The 21,848-nt window shown below is 35.4% G+C and overlaps 2 protein-coding genes and 1 long non-coding RNA gene across 3 annotated transcripts in view; all 3 read left to right on the top strand.

The window, feature by feature from the left end:
• The window catches only part of LOC107625488, a 9,491-nt gene extending 3,386 nt beyond the window's left edge, over positions 1-6,105 (top strand). Inside the window, exons 2-4 of the long non-coding RNA XR_001617283.2 lie at positions 4,485-4,712; positions 5,108-5,190; positions 5,710-6,105. This is a non-coding gene — a long non-coding RNA (uncharacterized LOC107625488). The remainder of the gene's footprint in view (positions 1-4,484; positions 4,713-5,107; positions 5,191-5,709) is intronic.
• LOC107627416 (putative disease resistance protein RGA3) lies at positions 1,128-2,484 on the top strand. The gene has a single exon (XM_016330247.2). It carries the CDS (start codon positions 1,233-1,235, stop codon positions 2,457-2,459), a length of 1,227 nt encoding a protein of 408 aa, XP_016185733.1. The 5' UTR covers positions 1,128-1,232; the 3' UTR covers positions 2,460-2,484.
• On the top strand, positions 1,401-4,490 carry LOC107627417 (putative disease resistance protein At3g14460). Its single transcript, XM_016330249.2, has 2 exons — positions 1,401-1,524; positions 2,682-4,490. The coding sequence occupies exon 2, from the start codon at positions 2,800-2,802 to the stop codon at positions 4,474-4,476; it is 1,677 nt and encodes a 558-aa protein (XP_016185735.2). The 5' UTR covers positions 1,401-1,524; positions 2,682-2,799; the 3' UTR covers positions 4,477-4,490.

Below are 21,848 nucleotides of genomic sequence, written 5' to 3' on the forward strand. Positions count from 1 at the left end.
CAAAGTGACGTTTTTATTTGGTAATTTGATTTTTGTATTTGTTTAAGTTGATGAACTTAGTCTTCTTATGTTGCGTTCGTCCTCCTTTTTCTTTATTGTTGTTGTTAGAGTTGTTGCTTTCTTCTTTCTGTCATACATTCTTGTGAAAGTATATTCTTTATGAATTGTTGAGTTGTATGCACTTTCTATTGGATAGTTATTTGATTTCTAATCATTCTACTTTGAAGATTTTTGTATTCGAAGTTGTGCTAACCGAATAATCACTAAAATATTATAATATAATAAGTTATATAGAATAAGATTGTGTTGTATTTGTCTTATTTAATGTATTATATAAAATATAATTTTTTGAACTAAGAAAAACAATAGATTTAAAATTTTTTGAAAAAGATCGTACCTTTGTATTTACTAACCAATGTTGATGTGAGTGCAACAATTTTTTGGCTCTTTATTTGTGTTGTAATTTCTTTATTTACCTTACTTGAGAGATTTCTCCACAATGTGACTTTCAACACGATATTCTTAAAATTATTAGTATTTTGTTAATAATTATATATGTAAATGAAAAATGAATTGATGCTCCATTGAGTAAGTTTAAGATATTGTGTAGTTCGAAAATAAATTTTTTGTGCTAAATTTGATGTTATTTGAAGGAATAGTAATAAAAGACTTATACAAGTAGTTCAAATAGTATGGAATAAAATTTATTATGATTAATAATATTATTATAACATTTGTAATATGGATGTTTATTATATTTGATGAGTTATTTATAGAAATTATTAATAAATTAATTATTGAAATTATAAATTTATTGTATTATTTATAACGGTAAGATATAATAAATACCCGATATGGATTCAATGTCTTTGTAGGTTACAAATTTGGTTAGACACACTATTAATTTCTAATTATTGTCATTGGTAATTTTGCACCCTAGTTTTTTTTGTATATTTTTTTTTTTGCTGATTTGGAAATAATAGTTGATTTGACAAAAATTGAGTGGTTGATTCTAAAATTTTGCCAAGTAAACGATGTTGCTGTCATAATATTAATAGAAGGAGAAAGATATCTTAAAAGTAATGTGGGTAAACTTATGTATCTACTTTTATATATTAAGAATAGATAGTCAATTTGCCCTCCAACTGTTTGCTTAATTGTTACAATCAACTATACTTTTCTTTCTCTTTCTTTCTTTATTACCGTATTTTCTCCTGAACTTGAGATCAATCATGGCTGCAAAACTTGAGGGGGGAGCTTTTCTCTCTTCCTTTGTTAATGTTGTCTTAAATAAGTTGTCTTCAATACTTGAAGATAACTCAATCCCGGAAAGAGAGTTGTTTCGAAGGTTGCAGAAAAGTCTCCTTGCTGTTCGACCCGTGCTTGATGATGCTGATCACAAACAGTTCAAAGACCAAGAAGTTAATAAGTGGCTTGTTAATCTCCAAGATGCTCTTTATATGGCTGATGATTTGGTGGACGAACTCAACACAAAATCTGCCATTGCTACTCAAAGGGATCCAGGTAACTCTTCCTGGCCTCGTTGTGTTGTTGATTGGTATTTGGAAGATATTGACATGGAACACATAGTTTCTAGACTAGAGTCTATTGTAGAACTGAGAGTTCATCTTCATTTAGAAGAGATTCCTATGGAGGACATGTCATGGAGAGCTGAATCCACATCTCTGGCTGAGGGTGATGTATATGGCAGGGACACAGAGAAGGAGGAGATAATAGAGATGTTGCTAGATGGTACTGGTAACTTGTCTGTGATCTCTATAGAAGGTATGGGTGGAGTTGGAAAAACCACTTTGGCTCAGTTGATTTACAATGATGAAAAAGTGGTTGAGAAATTTGATATTAGAGTATGGGTGTGTGTTGCTACAAAGTTTGATCCTGTTAATGTTACAAAGGCTATAATAGAGGAAATAACTTCTTCTTCTTGTCGCATGGTTAGTTTGAATTCACTTCAAACTGAATTGAAGAAAAAGTTGATGGGAAATACATTCTTGGTTGTTTTAGATGATGTTTGGAACAATCAACAAACTTTGTGGGATAGTTTTGTAAAGCTTTTTCTGTGTGGGAATAAAGGAAGTAAAATTCTTTTAACAACCCGTAATGAAAATGTTGATTCTGTGGTGTCAACTACCAATTTACATTACAAACTAGATATATTGTCTATAGAAGATTGTTGGTCAATGTTTCTGAAACATTCATCTCTTTCTACTAAATGTAGTCAATATAGAACTCTAGAATCAATTGGTAGAAAAATTGTCAAAAAGTGCAAGGGTTTACCTTTGGCTGTGAAAACTCTTGGAGGTTTATTACGCAATAAGTATAAAGAGGATTGGAATATGATATTGGAAAGTGAAATTTGGGAACTTTCGGAAGATGATAGTAAGATTGTTCCAGCATTAAGAGTTAGTTATCATTACCTTCCTTCAGATTTAAAGCAGTGAGGATTATCAATTTGATAAAGAGGAATTAATCTTGATATGGATGGCTGAAGATCTTTTACAGCCAATGGGAAAAAGCACATTAGAAAAAATTGGTCGTGCGTATTTCCATGAATTAGTTGCAAGATCATTTTTTCAACCTTCTAGTATGAACGATAGCTTATTTGTAATGCATGATCTCATGCATGACCTAGCAACATTTTTTGCTGGAAAATTCTGTTTCAGAGTTAAAGAATTTGGCAACCCACACGTGATTGATAGCAAAACTCGTCATTTGTCATATACTACAAAACCTTGGGATCGAATCTCAAGGCTTCGAGAGGCCTGCAATGGAGCAAGACACATGAGAACATTTCTGCATTTTCATTTGCTTCACAGTCATCAATCAATTGATATAGAAAGCGATTCTTGGCTCTTGCTACTACAGTTGAAGTGTTTAAGAGTTTTGTCATTTAAATGCTTCCCCATCAAATCATTGCCCGATTCAATTGGTGAATTGATTCATTTACGATACTTGGATCTCTCTTTCACACCTATTGTGCTATTACCCGAGTCATTGTGTAACTTGTACAATCTACAAACGTTGAAATTGAAGAATTGTCATCAGTTGGAGATGCTTCCTTGCCGCATGCATGATCTTGTGAACTTGCGCCATCTTGACATCGAAGGAGCTTCTCGTTTGAAAGAGATGCCGAAAGGAATGGGCAAATTAAAGCATTTGAATTTATTAGAACGCTATATTGTTGGTCAGCATGAAGAGAATGGAATTAAAGAATTGGCAACACTCAACAATCTTCAAGGGTCACTTTGCATTGTCAATTTAGAGAATGTTTCCAATAGCGGTGAAGCTTTTGAGGCAACGATGGGCAGAAAGGAGCACATAACAAATTTAGAGTTGAAATGGCTTCCAAATGGTGATATTGTTGATTTTCAATCTGAAAGAGGTATACTTGAAAAATTACAACCTCACGGAGACTTGAAACTGCTATCAATTATGGGTTACAGGGGTGAAATATTCCCAGAGTGGTTAGGCCATTCCTCCTACAGCAATATGATGAAACTGAGCCTCGGTCATTGTAAAAATTGTTATGAGCTTCCTTCACTTGGACAGTTACCGAATTTGCAGCATCTGGAGTTTTTTGAACTTGATAGGTTGGAGCGAATTGGTTGTGAGTTTTACAAGAATGATGAATCATTACTGGAGACACCCTTCAAATCTCTTGAAAGTCTGACATTTAAGAGTATGCCTTGTTGGACGGAGTGGCATTTTCCTGATGAGTTCAATGGTTTTCCTCAGCTTAAAAGTCTTTCAATAATAGACTGTCCAGTGTTAACAGGAGATTTGCCCAATCACCTTCCGTCTCTGGAACAACTTACCATTTGGGAATGTGAAGAGCTTGCATGTTCACTGCCGAGAGGTCCCAAGCTTCACCAATTACATGTAATGGGTGTGACTGGTATGATAACAAATGTAGCATCGGAATGGATTGTAATTGAAGGAACCCAGCTGGCAGAGTCCATATTGGAGTGCCTGTCCCACATCCAAGCACCTTGTCTCCAATCTTTAGCCATCGGAGAGTGTTCGACAGACATATCAATTTCAGGGGATTATTTGCCTGCTTCATTACAACAGCTGGAAATCTGGGATTGTAAAAAATTAACATTCTCAGGGCTACTACAACACAAGTTACTAATGGAGATATATGTGTACAAGTGTGATTCCCTGATGTTGTTCCCATTAGGGGCCCTTCCAAATCTCAGGAGACTCACGATCGATTCATGTAGAAACATGGAACGTGTTATGGTGGCACAACATAGTGATGATGCTCTCCCAAGTCTCCTTTATTTAGAGATCAAATACTGCCCCCGTTTAGTATCCTTGTCCACACTAGGCTTGGCTGCGCCCCACCTGGAGGAACTGCATATAGAATCCTGCCCAAAAATCAAATCTTTTCCCGAGGGGTCCCTCCCACAAAGTTTGACAAGTCTTTGGATCAATGGCTGCCCGAAATTCGCATAGCATCGAAGGCTTTGCAAGTCTGGAGACACTAAACTTCAAGGGGATTCACCATCTCACCTCCCTCAAAGAATTAAGCATTCTAGACTACCCGAAGCTGGAAGAAAAGCTGCCCGTCTCCATAACAAAACTCGAAGTCAAAAAGAGTCCTTTGTGGCATATGAAAGACCAACAACTTCAATCCGAAGATGACTCGTCCTAATAAGCTATTTGTTTGGTGACTAAAGTTTTTTAAACAGGTACTTGGTTTTGCCCTCCTCCCCAAACTCACTGCATGTTCTCCAATTATTACAATGATAATCGTCAGAATGAAAATTTTCGTTCTGTGTGTCGATAGATCCAACTTTTTCTTTTGTCATGTTGTCCAACTATAACTATTCCTTAGTCACTTTACTCACAAGTTACATTTAATATAATTGAATTTTGAATATTTTCTTCCTTCTCGATCTTTCCTTCTTTATTTTTCCCCCCCACATACTCATCTTTATTGCCCAGCAGTGATTTTGAATATTTTCTTCCCATTGGTCTTCCCTTTTTGGTTAGCATATCTAATTATGTTCTCATCTTTTTTTGTCCCCTCATTCACATATTCACATCTTTATTGTTTAGCAGTAATTTTATTGGTTGATTGCAGAATAGAGGCTGCATCGTGTTGATTCTGACTTCACCTTGTATTCAACTTGCAAGGATTCTGTCTGTTAATGTCTTGGCGAAAAGGTATGTGCTTCATGAAATAATCATGTTGTTTGATTTGTGCAAAGGTTTATTTAGTTTGACAAGGTTCAACGTTTTCGGCATATCTCTTGGATTGGGTCAGTCAGATTTGAGCTCATGGAATTCTGTTATTTGTTTGTCTGACTTTTATCATTTTTAATCCAAATTGATCAGCTCAAAATTCTTTAAGGTTTTTTCTTTTCTCTTTTTGGTGTTTGTTTATGCAGAAACTAAATATTAGTATGCCAATATGCTTTTCTTTGTGAATATCTATGGACTATAATCTGATTAATCTCTAAAATATACTTATATGGTGTTATATAGTTTGAGTTTATATGAAATGTTGGTTTCACTTTTTAAGGAAGACTAAAAGTGTGAATATTAACGGAAGGCCCAGACATTGTGATAATTCGGAGTGCACTGAAATAATTTTGTGCTGTCCGTGTTTTGCAATTGCTGCTATCTCTTGCACTGTTTATGTGTATTTTTATTGATTATATAATCTTACTTTGCTTTGTTCAGGCGTATAAGGCATCGAGGAGCTTGCTATCACAATAAATCTCTCTAGAACCATAAATATGTCAATTAAAGTATTTGCTTAATCAGAGGTAACATAAGAAAAGTATAGTTGTCTTTTGTATTGATATTATTTATTATTTGAATTTTCAATACCCAACTTGGCAAACATGACCTTTTATTTATTTTAGATGGGTAATTGTAATAGAATTTATCATTGCATTTCAAACTCCTTACCCCAAAATTACATCTCTAGTTTAGAAGTCATAGCTTGCAAAACTTTCCTTGCTGTAGTGAAAGTACTAAATTGATCTAATATATCTTTGTTCTAGCTGCATTGGTTCATGTTTCTTCTTTCATAAAACAAATATTCTACTACCTAATCTGGTAGCATTGATTTAATATATCTCATTATGCTTCTTATGGGAAAGCTTCCAATTTTTTTTTTCTATACGAATTTGTGGAACTCTGGACTTCAAAATTATGTTTTGGCGTCTGGTGATAATTATGTTTCCAAAATTTCCCTACCTTTCTCCAGTGGGATTGCATTATGTGCATGCTCTTTTTGCACGGTTACAACCTGATCCGACTTACCTTGAAAATCTAATTATAATCAACTATGCTCAATCATATATATATAAAAGAGTACTGCTACAAATATAAGTCTTTTTGGCATACAAGTTATATAAGTTAATCCAAACCCAACAAAATCTACTTTCACAATGCGCGCGTGAAAATCACGTTCCTCTTTGTATCCCGCGTTCTTCTTCCTTCTCCTCTTCCTTCTTCTTCTTCTCTTTCTTTGTGTTTCTCCTCCTTTTTCTTTGCGTGTTTCATCTTCATTGGCGTTTTTTTATTACTGTTGTTGTTGCTGCATTTTTTTTTCCTCCTTTTCTTTCTATTGATTTTACAACATTATGTATTTTTTTCTTCTTTATTTGATTTTTTCTTTCCAAGAAAAATTATGAGAATATGAAATAAGAAGATGAAGAAGAAGAAGAAGCAACAGAAGATTAGGAGGAGGAAGAGGAAGAGTTTTGAATTATGCAAAACTTATCAGCACACATACATCGAAAATTCTTAAACAATACACTCGAATGTTACACCCAAATTTGCTGTAAATACAGAAAAATGTTTCCTCTAATGCTACATTTTTTTCTTCTTTTTTTTTTCTTATTTCTTTCTTTCTTTTAGTTGAATGAATGTAAGTTCATCATCTTCCAAGTAATTTTGCAGCATTATGTGTTTCTTCTTTTTTGTTTGATTTTTTTGTTTTTACACTGTAAAGAAAGTAAAACAAGAAGAAACTCGAGAAGGTAAAACAAAAAGGAAACGATGAATAAGAAAATAAGAAGATGGTGATGATGATGAAAAAAAGAAGAAAAAGCAGCAGAAGATGAGGAGGAGGAAGATGAAGAGTTTTGAATTGTGCAGAACTTATCAGCACACATACATCGAAAAATCTTAAATAATACACTCAAATATCTTCGTGTTACACCCAAATTTACTGTAAATACAGAAAAATGTTTCCTCTAATGCTATATTTTTTCTTTTTTTTTTCTTATTTCTTTCTTTCTTTTAGTTGAATGAATGTAAGTTTATCCTCTTTCAAGTAATTTTGTACCATTATGTGTTTCTTCTTCTTCTTTGTTTGATTTTTTTGCTTTTATTCTTGTTAAGAAAGTAAAATAAGAAAAAAAAAAGATGAATAAAAAAAAAGATGATGATGAAAAAGAAGAAGAAGAAGCACCAGAAGATGAGGAGGAGGGAGAAGAAGAGTTTTGATTATGCAGAACTTATCAGCACACATACACCATGTTAAACAATACACTCAAATATCTTCGTGTTATACCCAAATATCTTCGTGTTACACCCAAATTTGCTGCAAATATAGAAAAATGTTTTCTCTAATGCAGAACTTTTACATTACATTCAATTCAAAACCATCAACGATGAACAATAATTTTCACAAACAAAAACAATAATCAAAACAATAATTAATTTCGTTCTGGTTCAATTAACAATCTGAACTTGAATTATTCATTATTTTCAACAACGAGATAACTGATGATGGAGGAGAAGGAGGAAAAGGAACGAGGAGAAGAAATTCCAATGAAAAAGAAGGAAAAAGAGGGGGAGGAGGAGGAGGAGGTGTTGTTGGTGACGACGATAACAAAAGAGAAAAATAACGAGAAGAAGAAGAAGAAGAACAACAACGTGCAGAAGAAGAACAACGTGCAGTAATGGCATGAAGAAAAACGTGCGCACGTGAATATAAATGATTTGTATAGACTTATATAAGAAAATGACTTATAGTGGAGAATAATACTTGATGAGTTTGGAAAACTTGAAATTATTGTGATGATCAAACATAATTAAAAATGTTAATATGTTAATTAGAAAAACTGTTAATTTAATATTTGCTTCCAATTATTTGGTTAATGGGTTTGTTAGTGTGCAGGAAAATTGAAATGAATTTTCTGTTAGGCCAAAAGGTAATATAAGCCCAATGTGATGAAAATGTGATCAGCCTTTGTGCAAAAATATTCTATACAGTGTCGCTAAATTATTTTAATGGATAGCAAAGGTAATTGAGCCAAGAAATATGTGTACAGCCCAAAACAAATCTTCTTCTTAGACCAACAAAGCCTTTGGTCCAAAATTGAAGGAAGAGAGAAAGACGCCAAGCAAAGCCATAGTTACCTACTCCCCATTGTGGATTGGAATTCAAAATCAAACTTGGTTAATTGCATAGGTAACTGAAACTGAAAATTAAATTGAGTTAATTTTACATTGAATGCCTTGTCTCTTCTCTCTCCTCTCTCTCTTATTTTTGGTTGTCACTTCAATCAGAGAAAAGAAGCAAGAGCAAGTTATCAGAGAAATTACAGTGAAGCTATGAAGAAGAAAAAGGCTAGGTTGATGATGGCCTTTGCAAAAGAAAGATCCAAAGCATGGTGTGGCTAAGATCTTTGCCATTGAAGGCAAGATTTCAAGAAGAAGCTTCAAGGTCTTCCATACCAAAGATAGGAAAGATCAATCTCGGTCAGAGAAGAAGATCTCAGTGGGTAAAGCTCATCTCCATTTTTGTTATTCTAAGACAGAAGGTAGCTACTGGAGTGGTGCACGAAATCGTGATTGTTCATTCCTTGGTAACGGCGCCAAAAACTTAATACGCACGTTCATAATCTTATTTTTTTTTCACAAATTCGCACAACTAACCAGCAAGTGCACTGGGTCGTCCAAGTAATAAACCTTACGTGAGTAAGGGTCGATCCCACGGAAGGTAACTGAAACTGAAAATTAAATTGAGTTAATTTTACATTGAATGCCTTGTCTCTTCTCTCTCCTCTCTCTCTTATTTTTGGTTGTCACTTCAATCAGAGAAAAGAAGCAAGAGCAAGTTATCAGAGAAATTACAGTGAAGCTATGAAGAAGAAAAAGGCTAGGTTGATGATGGCCTTTGCAAAAGAAAGATCCAAAGCATGGTGTGGCTAAGATCTTTGCCATTGAAGGCAAGATTTCAAGAAGAAGCTTCAAGGTCTTCCATACCAAAGATAGGAAAGATCAATCTCGGTCAGAGAAGAAGATCTCAGGGGGTAAAGCTCATCTCCATTTTTGTTATTCTAAGACAGAAGGTAGCTACTGGAGTGGTGCACGAAATTGTGATTGTTCATTCCTTGGTAACGGCGCCAAAAACTTAATACGCACGTTCATAATCTTAGTTCTTTTTCACAACTTCGCACAACTAACCAGCAAGTGCACTGGGTCATCCAAGTAATAAACCTTACGTGAGTAAGGGTCGATCCCACGGAGATTGTCGGCTTGAAGCAAGCTATGGTCATCTTGCAAATCTCAGTCAGGCAGATTCAAATGGTTATGGGATTTAAGATAATTAAAATATAAATAAAATATAAAATAAGATAAAAATACTTATGTAATTCATTGGTGAGAATTTCAGATATGCGTATGGAGATGCTTTGCTCCCTCTGAATCTCTGCTTTCCTACTGCCTTCATTCAATCATTCTTACTCCTTTCCATGGCAAGCTGTATGCTGGGCATCACTGTTGTCAATGGCTACTTCCCGTCCTCTCAGTGAAAATGGTCCAAATGCGCTGTCACCGCACGGCTAATCATCTGTCGGTTCTCGATCATGTTGGAATAGGATCCATTGATCCTTTTTTGCGTCTGTCACTACGCCCAACACTCGCGAGTTTGAAGCTCGTCACAGTCATCCCTTCCCAGATCCTACTCGGAATACCACAGACAAGGTTTAGACTTTCCAAATCTCAGGAATAGCCACCAATAATTCTAGCCTATACCATGAAGACTCTGATCGTGAACCAGGAGGCTAAGAGATATGCATTCAAGCTTGTTTTCATGTAGAACGGAAGTGTTTGTCAGGCACGCGTTCATAAGTGATAATGGTGATGAGTGTCACATAATCATCACATTAATCATGTTCTTGTGTGCGAATGAATATCTTAGAGAAGAAATAGGCTTGAGTTGAATAGAAAAACAATAGTACTTTGCATTAAGTCATGAAGAACAGCAGAGCTCCACACCTTAATCTATGGTGTGTAGAAACTCTACCATTGAAAATACATAAGAACAAGGTCTAGGCATGGCCGTGAGGCCAGCCTCCCCAAATGGCATATGAAATTGAAAAATAGGGAAAAGGACCCCTAGTACAATAGTAAAAAGTTCTATTTATACTAAAATAGTTACTAGGGTTATAGAAGATAAGTAAATGATGTAGAAATCCACTTCCGGGCCCACTTGGTGTGTGCTTGGGCTGAGCATTGAGCTTTCATGTGTAGAGACTCTTTTTGGAGTTAAACACCAAGTTGTAGCCTGTTTCTGGCGTTTAACTCTAGAATAGGGCAGGAAGTTGGCATTTGAACGCCAGTTTGCGTCGTCAAAACTCAGGCAAAGTATAAACTATTATATATTGATGGAAAGCCCTGGATGTCTACTTTCCAACGCAATTGAGAGCGCGCCAATTGGGTTCTTGTAGCTCCAGAAAATCCATTTCGAGTGCAGAGAGGTCAGAATCCAACAGCATCTGCAGTCCTTCTTCAGCCTCTGAATCAGATTTTTGCTCAAGTCCCTCAATTTCAGCCAGAAAATACCTGAAATCACAGAAAATTACACAAACTCATAGTAAAGTCCAGAAATGTGATTTTTATTTAAAAACTAATAAAAATATACTAAAAACTAACTAAATCATACTAAAAACTATGTAAAAATAATGCCAAAAAGCGTATAAATTATCCGCTCATCATGAAGCTACGTAGAGGAAGAAGCAAATATGGAAAGGAAGGAGCTGTCAAGGATCCGAGATTCATCAAGGGTCAGAGTTCTTTCTTGGAGCCAAAGTCAAGATCAAGAGCTCAGATTAAAGAAGCTAGATGAGAAGGGATGAGAGAGGTACATGCATGTTGATTTTCGGTTTCCCTCTCTCTTCTCTCTGTCTGAACCGAAACTGCTTGAGTGTTGGAGAAGATGTTGGTGGCTTGGTTGAACCAGTTTCAACCTTGGAAGCTTCCCCTTCTATAATAAGGGTGAACGGCCAAGGGTTGAGATAAAGAGAGAAAGCACAGAGTTCTCATAGCTACCCGAAGCTAACAGAGTTCTTCTCCTTCAATGAGTTTCATTTTGTTTTCTTTTCTTTAGTTTTATCTGTTTGAGTCTCATGGTAAAAGGCAAATAGAGTGAGGTTTGTAAGAAAAATCCAGTGAGAGGAAAAAGGCAGTGAGCAAAATTAAAGAAAAAGCCATAGATGTCTAAAAGTTCCTTTGTACATCTGTATGTTGCGTTTCATGATCCTGTGGAGATTCCCTTGCAAGTTGGATTAGCACTTTGTGGTTGAAAGCTTGGTAGGTGTCCAAGTCAAGTTCAGATTTGGGGATAGAATCTGGATTTGTCCTAGATAGGAATGGGTAGTTTCTAGGGAAAAATGAGTGTATGTAATCTGATGATTATAGTGAAATTCCGTCATTGTTGTGATGGAGACTGGATATAGGCTGCATTGCACTTAGCTTTCTCTCTCTCTTCTACTCCTATTCTGTTTCTGTTGCACTGGAGACAAAATTGAAAAATATCTCTTAATCGGTTGAGACAAAAAAATGTCTTTTGACTGGTTACTTCTCTTAGGCACTGATTACCATCAATTGGTATCAGAGCTTGGTCTCAAAGAGATCAAGTTTTGCAGCTTGGAGAAAAGATCCTGATGGCGGCTAACAGTGGCTCAAATCGGGTGGCCTATACTCTGACAGAAGGGTAGTCAAGTAACAGACCTCCATTCTTCAATGGAAAGAACTACAGTTACTGGAAAGAAAGAATGAAGATATTTGTTCAATCTGTAGATTACAGACTTTGGTAGATAATCCTGGAAGGTCCACAATTTCCAACCACTACTGGAGCTAATGGTGTGGTTACTCTCAAAGGTGAAGCTGATTGGAATGATGATGACAGAAAGAAAGTAGAGCTCAACACCAAAGCGGTCAACTTGCTCAACTGTACAATCAGCTTCGAGGAATACCGACGGGAATGACGATGCACAACAGCAAAGAAAATCTGGGACAAACTTTAAATTACTCATGAAGGCACAACTCAAGTCAAGAGATCCAGAATAGACATGCTGAATAGAGAATACGAAATGTTCTCAATGAAGGAAGGAGAGACGATAAATGAATTGTTTGAAAGATTCAACGTCATCGTCACTGGCTTGGATGCTATGGGATCACATATTCTGAATGTGTGCTTGTGAGGAGAATATTGAGATGTCTCACAAAAGAGTGGGAAACCAAAGCAATAGTGATAGCTGAAAGTAGTAACATTGATACTATGACCTATGATGATTTGAGAGAAAATTTACTTGTCTTTGAAAACACATATTTGAAAAAAGATACAAAAAAGAAAGGAATTGCTCTCAAATCTGTTACTGAACCTCTGAAAAATGAATCCAGTGATAACTCTTCTGAAAATAAATTTGTTTTGTTTGCTAAGAAATTTAGGAAAATGGTGAAGTTGAAGGAACAAAATAAAGGAGGCAGCTCAAGGAAGTCAAAGAGGAATCTCAGTAAAGTAATCTGTTACAACTGTAAAGAAGCTGTGTACTTCAAGTCTGATTGTCCAAAATTGAAGAAGGAGGACAAGCCGAAAAAAGGAAAGAAGAAAGGTCTCATGGAATCTTGGGAGGACTTGGAAAACAACTCTGATGAAGATGATGAAACAGAAACAAAGTCTCAAATGTGTCTCATGGCCGACATAGTTGATGAGGTAATATTTCCTGAACCCTCAACTGAAGACCTTCATCTTATGATTGATCATCTTTCTGAAAAGATTAAATGTTTCTTAAATGAAACCAAGATCTTGAGTCTCAAATAGAAATACTAAAAGCTGAAAATGGTTTTCTTAAAGATAAATTAAGGGAAGCCAAAACCACCGTTAATCTTGTTGAGGAAAACAAGCAATTGAAAGATGAACTTAAAAGTTGTGAATATCACCATTCAGTGACTGCAAATTTAAATTATTTTGAATAAAATGAGTAGCTACATAAAGAGATAAAAAGACTTAAAGAGGACCTAGACAGCTTTGCTCAAAGCTCTGAAACTTTAAATCAACTCTTGGCTAGCCAAAAACCTCTTTATGATAAAGCTGGTTTGGGTTTTCACAAATCTGAAAAATTTATTGAGAAATCTTCTTTTACCAACTTGGCATCCACCTCGGATGACATAAAGTTTCAAAACCCAACAAGCTTTAGGAAAACAGCAACTCAAAAATTTTGTAGATTATGCAATCGGAATGGTCATTTCCCTATTCAGTGCTTTATAAGTGAAAGAATGATTGGAGATAAGGTTTACAAAATTATTTGTGATTATAATGGCTTGGGACAAAGAAGATGATTTGACATCAAAGGATCCAAAAAGATTTGGATACCTAAGGTCACTTAAACTTGTTTCATAGGTTTGCCTAACATCCAAAAGAAAGGACAACATATGGTATATGGATAGAGGGTGCTCTAGGCATATGACCGGAAAGTCAACATTCTTCATCAAGCTTAATGAGTATGATGGAGGCTTTGTTACTTTCGGTGACAATGGAAAAGGAAAAATAGTGGCCATAGGTAAAGTGGGTAAGAATTTCTCTTCTTTCATTAATGATGTTTTGCTTGTTGATGGATTGAAACATAATTTACGAAGCATTAGCCAATTATGTGATCTTGGATATTGGGTTATTTTTAGACAATTGGAATGCTTGGTTGTATGTGAAAAATCCGATGACATTTTGTTTGAGGCTAAAAAGTGCAATAATGTATATGGATTAACACTAGAGGACTTAAAGGATCAAAAAGTAACCTATTTTACTTCTCTTGAATCTGAAAAATGGCTTTGGCATAAGAAATTGGGTCTTGCAAGAATGTACCAAATTTCTAAGCTTGTTAAGAAAACTTTGGTTAGAGGAATTCCTAATATTAAATTTGATAAGGATATTATTTGTGATACTTGTCAACTAGGCAAATAAGTAAAATCATCTTTTAAACCAAAAGAAGAAATTTCCACTAAAATGCCATTAGAAATGTTACACATTGATCTCTTTGGTTCAACTAGAACTCAAAGTTTGGGGGTAAACATTATGGTTTGGTAGTGGCGGATGATTACTCTAGATTTGGTTGGGTTCTTTTCTTAGCTCATAAGAATGATGCATTTCATGCTTTTTCTTCTCGTTGTAAAAAGATCCAAAATGAAAAGGATTTAAAAATTGCCCACTTGAGAAGTGATCATGGAAAGGAGTTTAAAAATCAAGATTTTGAAAATTTTTGTGATGAACTTGGAATACCACATAACTTTTCATGCCCAAGAATACCTCAACAAAATGGGATTGTTGAAAGAAGGAATAGAAGCTTTCAAGAAATGACTAGGGCAATGCTTTGTGAAAATGATGTTCCAAAATTTTTGTGGGCTAAAGCTGTAAATACAGCTTGTTATATTTTGAATAGAACCATCATTCAAAAAGGTTTAAAAAAAAACTCCATATGAGCTTTGGAAAGGAACCCCACCCAATCTTAAGTATTTCCACATTTTTGGATGCAAATGCTTTGTACTCAACAATAAAAAAAATCTTGAAAAATTTAATCCAAAATCTTATGAAGGAATGTTTGTTGGATACTCCACCACTAGCAAAGCATTTAGGGTTTATCTCAAAGAACATAGAACTATTGAGGAATCCATACATGTGACTTTTTGTGATACTAATTCAATTCCCATTGCCTCTTTAGATGATGATGCAGGAAGTAAAGCTGATATGAACCATCAAGCAAGTCAAGAAAACTCCAAAATTGTCCCAAGTGATGAATCTGTCCGTCCAGAAACGTCTCATCAAGATGGAAGAGACATTTCAGTTTTGTCTCCTGAACAAGCCAGAGAATCCAGAACAGAGCTGTCCACTGAAACTCGTCAAGGCAGAAACATTCCTCAAAGGTCACGTGAATGGAAATTCTTGAAGGATTACCCACATGAATTCATCATTGGTGATCCCTCACAAGGCGTAACCACAAGATCCTCAAGCAAAAAGCAAAGCGAGTCAAGCAATGTTGCCTTCTTGTCCCAATTGGAACCTCTCAATGTGAAGCAAGCTCTTGAAGACCCCTCATGGGTTAAAGCCATGAAAGAAGAGCTAGAACAATTTAAAAAGAATGAGGTTTGGACTCTTGTACCAAATCCAAATGGTAAAAAGGTAACCAGTACAAAGTGAATTTTCAAAAATAAATTGGGTGAAGATGGTAGTGTTGTTCGTAACAAGGCTAGACTAGTGGCCCAAGGTTACGATCAAGAGAAAGATATTGATTTTGATGAGTCATTTGCCCCGGTAGTAAGAATGGATGCAATTAGGTTGCTTCTTGCCTATGCTGCCCACAAGGGCTTTAAAATGTTTCAAATAGATGTCAAATGTGCTTTTCTTAATGGTTTTATAGATAAAAAAGTATTTGTGGCTCAACCCCCCGGTTTTGAAAGCAAAGAGTTTTCAAATCATGTTTTTAAACTCTCTAAGGATCTTTATGGCCTTAGGCAAGCTCCAAGAGCTTGATATGAAAGGTTTAGTGCCTTCTTGTTGGAAAATAATTTTCAAAGGGGTACCACCGATACTACTTTATTTATAAAAGAATCTAATGAGAATATCTTACTTGTTCAAGTTTATGTGGATGACATTGTGTTTGGATCGGCCAATGAATCCTTGTGTGAAGAGTTTGGAAAACTTATGACTAGTGAGTTTGAAATGAGTTTAATGGGAGAATTAACCTTCTTCCTTGGTCTTCAAATCAAACAAACTCCTAGTGGCATCTTTATTCACCAAGAAAAATATGCCAGAGTTAATCAAGAAATTTGGTTTTGAACATTCCAAGCCAATGGGAACTCCTATGCATCCAAAAACTAAACTTGACAAGGATAAAAATGGAAAAAATGTGGATGAAACAAAGTATAAAAAAATGATAGGATCTCTCATGTATCTTACATGCTCTAGGCCAGATATTGTTCAAAGTGTGGGTGTATGCTCAAGATTTCAATCTCACCCAAAAGAATCCCATCTTTCGGCCGTTAAAAGAATCATTAGATACATTAAAGGCACATGTGATTTTGGCTTGTGGTATCCTAAATCTAATTAATTCTGTGCAGTGGGGTTTTGTGATACAGATTATGCGAGAGACCGATAATGGGTTGCTTCCTTGGAAGCTCACTAAACATGTGGTCAAGTAAGAAGCAAGCCACAGTTGCTCTGTCCACGGCTGAAGCTGAATATATATCAGCCACTGCATGTTGCTCTCTCTATTAATTTGGTTAAAAACTCAATTGAAAGATTATAAATTGAAAATTAATAGTATACATCTGTTTTGTGATAACATTAGTGCAATAAACATTTCAAAAAATCCTGTACTACACTCTAGAACCAAGCACATTGAGGTTCGGTATCACTTTATTAGGGAACATGTGCAAAAGGGTACTATTGATATCCAATTTGTAAAATCTGAAGAGCAACTTGCTGACATCTTCACTAGACCACTGTGTGAAGATAGATTTTGTTCATTAAGAAACAGTTTGGGAATGATGGATTTGAGTTTTGTTGAAAAAATGTGATTTTTATGCCTCTGTTTGTTTTTGTCTTGTAGGCAGTAGGGAGACAAATCTAGGTACATGATGAACAAGCCATTAAACAGGGGGAGACTGAACTTTGATGCCTTGGACTCAAGCCCAATCAACCTCCTTTGAAACCCATTCCATGATACTGGCTCATTAATTCTTTTTGCATCATGCTTTCAATAAAATTATTTTAACTTATTTCCTTTCACTTCATATCTTCAAAAAGGAAGTTTTTGTCAAATCAAATCTTTTTTTCATATCTTCTCCCACTTTTCAAGGAAGGGTCTTTTCAGTTATTTGTTTTGATTTTAAATTTTCTTATTAAACCGTTTCTCATTAATATTGGGAATCTTAAATGAGATTCTCTCCACTAAGCATTTATTGTGGCCTAACCTCTCTCCACCTTCTACCCTCTTCGGCCTCTCTTCAACTTCTCCTTCTCCACTCCATTCTTTCCATCATGAGAAAGAAGCTTGCAACCCGCAGAAGTACCCGAATCTCCATCACCGAAAATCGTCTATCTTCCAAAGGTCCTCAATCACACACACATATTCACATTCACTCCCACTCGCCCTCTTCACTCTCTTCTCACTTAATAGATTCCATGGAACGTAAGGGAATCCATGCAAGAGCATCATCAAGGCAGGAAGCTGCTTCATCTAAGAGGAATACTAAGGGAAAGGAGCAAGTCCGTGAAGAGAAAGAAGAATCACCACTTCCATCTCCACAACCGTCACCACCACCTCAGCATTCCACCCTTCATCCCTCAAGTCAGTCTCAACGTTCAAAAAGGCCAGTTCTTCATGACACCAGAGAACTCTCAAACTTGGACTCTTTAGATTTCAAAAACAAATATGATAAAAGCCACTCCCACTTTGATCCTGCCTGTTTCATATCTTGCGCTGCTTTTGAATTTCACTCACAAGTTTTGGCAAATCGTCATCTTTGTTCTTCTTATGTGGTAAATCTAGAAAATCTTTGTGAAAAAGGGATTGATTTCATTGTATTTTTTTTATGATCTTAAATTGGCTCCTCTCTTCAAAATTTGAAAACCAGTTTATCCGAACCTGGTTCGAGAATTTTATGCTAACATGATATTTCATGATGGAGCATTACATTCATATGTCAAAAAGGTTCATCTCACTTTGAATAGAGATACTGTAAGGGCTATTTTGGGGTACTAAGATGAAGGAGTCAGGGCATACATGTCTGGTAAATGGGATAACCATGTTGGTGTTACCCTTCAAGTAGCCCTGACTCGGGTTTGTAAAAATTTCTCTGCTCTTGATGGCACAACTCTGACCCACAAGGCTCTCGGACTTGTGCGAGCCTTGGTTCATCATATCATTAATCATATTTTGATGCCTCAAAGTGGTTCTTACCAGCGAGTTACGGTTTGTGATACTCTTGTGCTATTTGCTATTCTAAATTCTGCATCCATTTCATTTGCATATCTTATGGTGAGACACATGTGGGACTGTGTCCGCAGTGATAAGAAAGCAAATCTTCCATATGGAATGTTTCTAATTTAAATCTTTGAGTACTTTAATGTGGATCTCAGCAATGAGTCGGTTGAGAACAGGGTTTCCACCATTAAAGGCGGAGGGGTTCCCGACTCTGTAAAAGGTAAAAAGGGCAAGAGTTCAACGGCATCATTGATTTCTTATAGTGAAAGTGATAGTCTTCCTCCTGAATCTTCTCGGATTTCTGAAACTATCAAGGATGTTCTGAATGAGTTCTCCAACATGTCTAGCATGATGGTCAGGTCCTACAAAGAGGCTCGAAAGCAAACATATGAAAATGAGAAGGCCTGGACCAAATGTCATAAAAGGGTAAATCTACTAATTAAAAGCTTGGAGAAAGACATGGCTCATTCTGAAGGAGAAGATGACCATCCTGATTCTGATATAAATCTTTTTGATGCCTAAAGATTTGCTCACTGCTGCTTATGTTCTTGAACAATTTCTCTTATGTTGTCTTTTTGGATTTAGTTTCACTTGCACTGTTTTATGTTGGGATGACTGTACTCAATAACTTTGATACTCTGTTTGTGTTTTAATATCAAATATTATGCTTGGCATTGCTGTTTTATCTGTTTTGCAGGTTCCCTCCTTGATGACAAAAGGGGGAGGAAAATTAAAAAAGAGCTGAAGGAAAATTAAAATAGGGCTGAATTGAAAATAGAGTTGGGACTGCCAATTCTTGTGCTCTGTTTTTTGAGCCCTTTTGATTATTGTTTCATGCCATTTTTTGATGCCTTGTTTTGGTGGCTGAACATTGTGTTTTAGTGCTGGCTATATTTTTTTTATTGCTTGATTTGGTGCTTTGATTAATGCTTTGAATATATTGCTTTAAGCAGTATGTTGAGTCTTGATCATTTGTTGATATATACTCTAAATGTACTACTCTGTTTCATATTTTGTAAGATTTTTTAGCAGCATATTTTTAGAAGGATAACAACTAGAAGCCATGATTATGATTATAAAAATATTTTTACTCAAAATCAGGCTCTTGATAAATATGATTTTTGCTTCTTTAGGTTCCATATTTTGAAACCATAAAATATTTGTTTGGAACTATTTAAGCATGTTTACAGATATTGCTTCCATTGGATATATGAAGACATTAAGGGGGAGCAATGTGATAAATTGAAAGGGGGAGGATTCGGCCAAAATCTTTAAGGGAGTTCTTTAAATTCTAATCCTTTTCAATCCATTTTTAATAATGTTTGTCATCAAGGGGGAGATTGATGAGTTTGGAAAACTTGAAATTATTGTGATGATCAAACATAATCAAAAATGTTAATTAGAAAAATTGTTAATTTAATATTTGCTTCCAATTGTTTGGTTAATGGGTTTGTTAGTGTGCAGGAAAATTGAAATTAATTTTCTGTTGGGCCAAAAGACAATATAAGCCCAATGTGATGAAAATGTAATCAGCCTTTGTGCAAAAATATTCCATGCAGTATTGGCTGAATTATTTTAATGGATAGCAAAGGTAATTGGGCCAAGAAATATGTGTAGATCCCAAAACAAATCTTCTTCTTAGACCAACAAAGCCTTTGGTCCGAAATTGAAGGAAGAGAGAAAGACTCCAAGCAAAGCCACGGTTACCTACTCCCCATTGTGGATTGGAATTCAAAATCAAACTTGGTTAATTGCACAGGTAACCAAAACTGAAAATTAAATTGAGTTAATTTTACATTGAATGCTTTGTATCTTCTCTCTCCTCTGTCTCTTATTTTCGGTTGTTACTTCGATCAGAGAAAAGAAGCAAGAGCAAGTTATCATAGAAATTACAGTGAAGCTATGAAGAAGAAAAAGGCTAGGTTGATGATGGCCTTTGTAAAAGGAAGATCCAAAACATGGTATGGCTAAGATCTTTTCCATTGAAGGCAAGATTTCAGGAAGAAGCTTCAAGATCTTCCATACCAAAGATAGGAAAGATCCATCTCGGTCAGAGAAAAAGATCTCAGTGGGTAAAGCTCATCTCCATTTTTGTTATTCCAAGACAGAAGGTAGCTACATGAGCTACGTAGAGGAAGAAGCAAATATGGAAAGGAATGAGCTGTCAATGATCAGAGATTCATCAAGGGTCAGAGTTCTTTCTTGGAGTCAAAGTCAAGATCAAGGGCTCAGATTGAAGAAGCTTGATGAGAAGGGATGAGAGAGGTACATGCATGTTGATTTTCGATTTTCCTCTCTCTTCTCTCTGTCCGAACCGAAACTGCTTGAGTGTTGGAGAAGATGTTGGTGGCTTGGTTGAACCGGTTTTAACCTTGGAAGCTTCCCCTTCTATAATAAAGGTGAACGGCCAAGGTCGAGATAAGGAGAGAAAGCACCGAGTTCTCATAGCTACCCGAAGCTAACAGAGTTCTTCTCTTTCAATGAGTTTCATTTTCTTTTCTTTTCTTTAGTTTTGTCTATCTGAGTCTCATGGTAAAAGACAAAGAGAGTGAGGTTTGTAAGAAAAAGCCAGTGAGAGAAAAAAGGCAGTGAGCAAAATTAAAGAAAAAGTCATAGATGTCTAAGAGTTCCTTAGTACATCTGTATGTTGTGTTTCATGATCCTGTGGGGATTTCCTTGCAAGTTGGGTTAGTACTTTGCAGTTGAAAGTTTGGTAGGTGTCCAAGTCAAGTTCAGATTTGGAGATAGAATCTGGATTTGTCCCAGATAGGAATGAGTAGTTCCTAGGAAAAAATTAGTGTATGTAATCTGATGATTATAGTAAAATTCCGTCACTATTGTGATGGAGACTGGATATAGACTGCATTGCACTTAGCAGCTGAACCAGGATACTTTTGGGTGTAATTCTCTCTCTCTTCTACTCCTATTCTGTTTTTGTTGCACTGAAGACAAAATTAAAAAATATCTCCTAATCGATTACGAGACAAAAAGAAAATATCTCTTGACTGATTATGAGACAAAAAACAGAAATATCTCCTAAAACTATTTGAAAAAGCAAAAATTAATATACAAGAAAAAGGGGCTAAGATTCAATCCCCCTCCTCTTAATCACTTATTACCATCAATACTACATATAATCATATTACAATCAAACACATTCTAAAATCATATTACATAATCTATCTAATTATAATTAAACGCACTGAAAGTAATAATTAAACTCTAAATCAAAGTTTAACTTCATCATATATTTATATTATAATCAAACCCGCTTCAAAATTATTTTACAAAATTCAGCTATAATAAACGCGTTTAAAATAATAATCAAACTTACGTATGAAAATCAAAATTAAAAAAAGTTGCGAAACTTTCTTAATTAATTTGAAAAAACTCAGCTTTTGTGGCTCAATTTTTCACCCTACAAAATATGTGCTCTCTCACACTTTGTTTTATTTTAAATTCTCAATTCATAATAAGCAATTTTAATTTTCATATACACTTGTTAGCTGCATGAACATGTTGGAACAGAAAAGGAAAATGGACTAATATTAATTATTTATTTAATTATAGATCAAACTCATTATGTTTATTGTACTT

This window comes from Arachis ipaensis, chromosome B02, assembly GCF_000816755.2.
Source record: "Arachis ipaensis cultivar K30076 chromosome B02, Araip1.1, whole genome shotgun sequence".
Taxonomy (NCBI): Eukaryota; Viridiplantae; Streptophyta; class Magnoliopsida; order Fabales; family Fabaceae; genus Arachis; species Arachis ipaensis.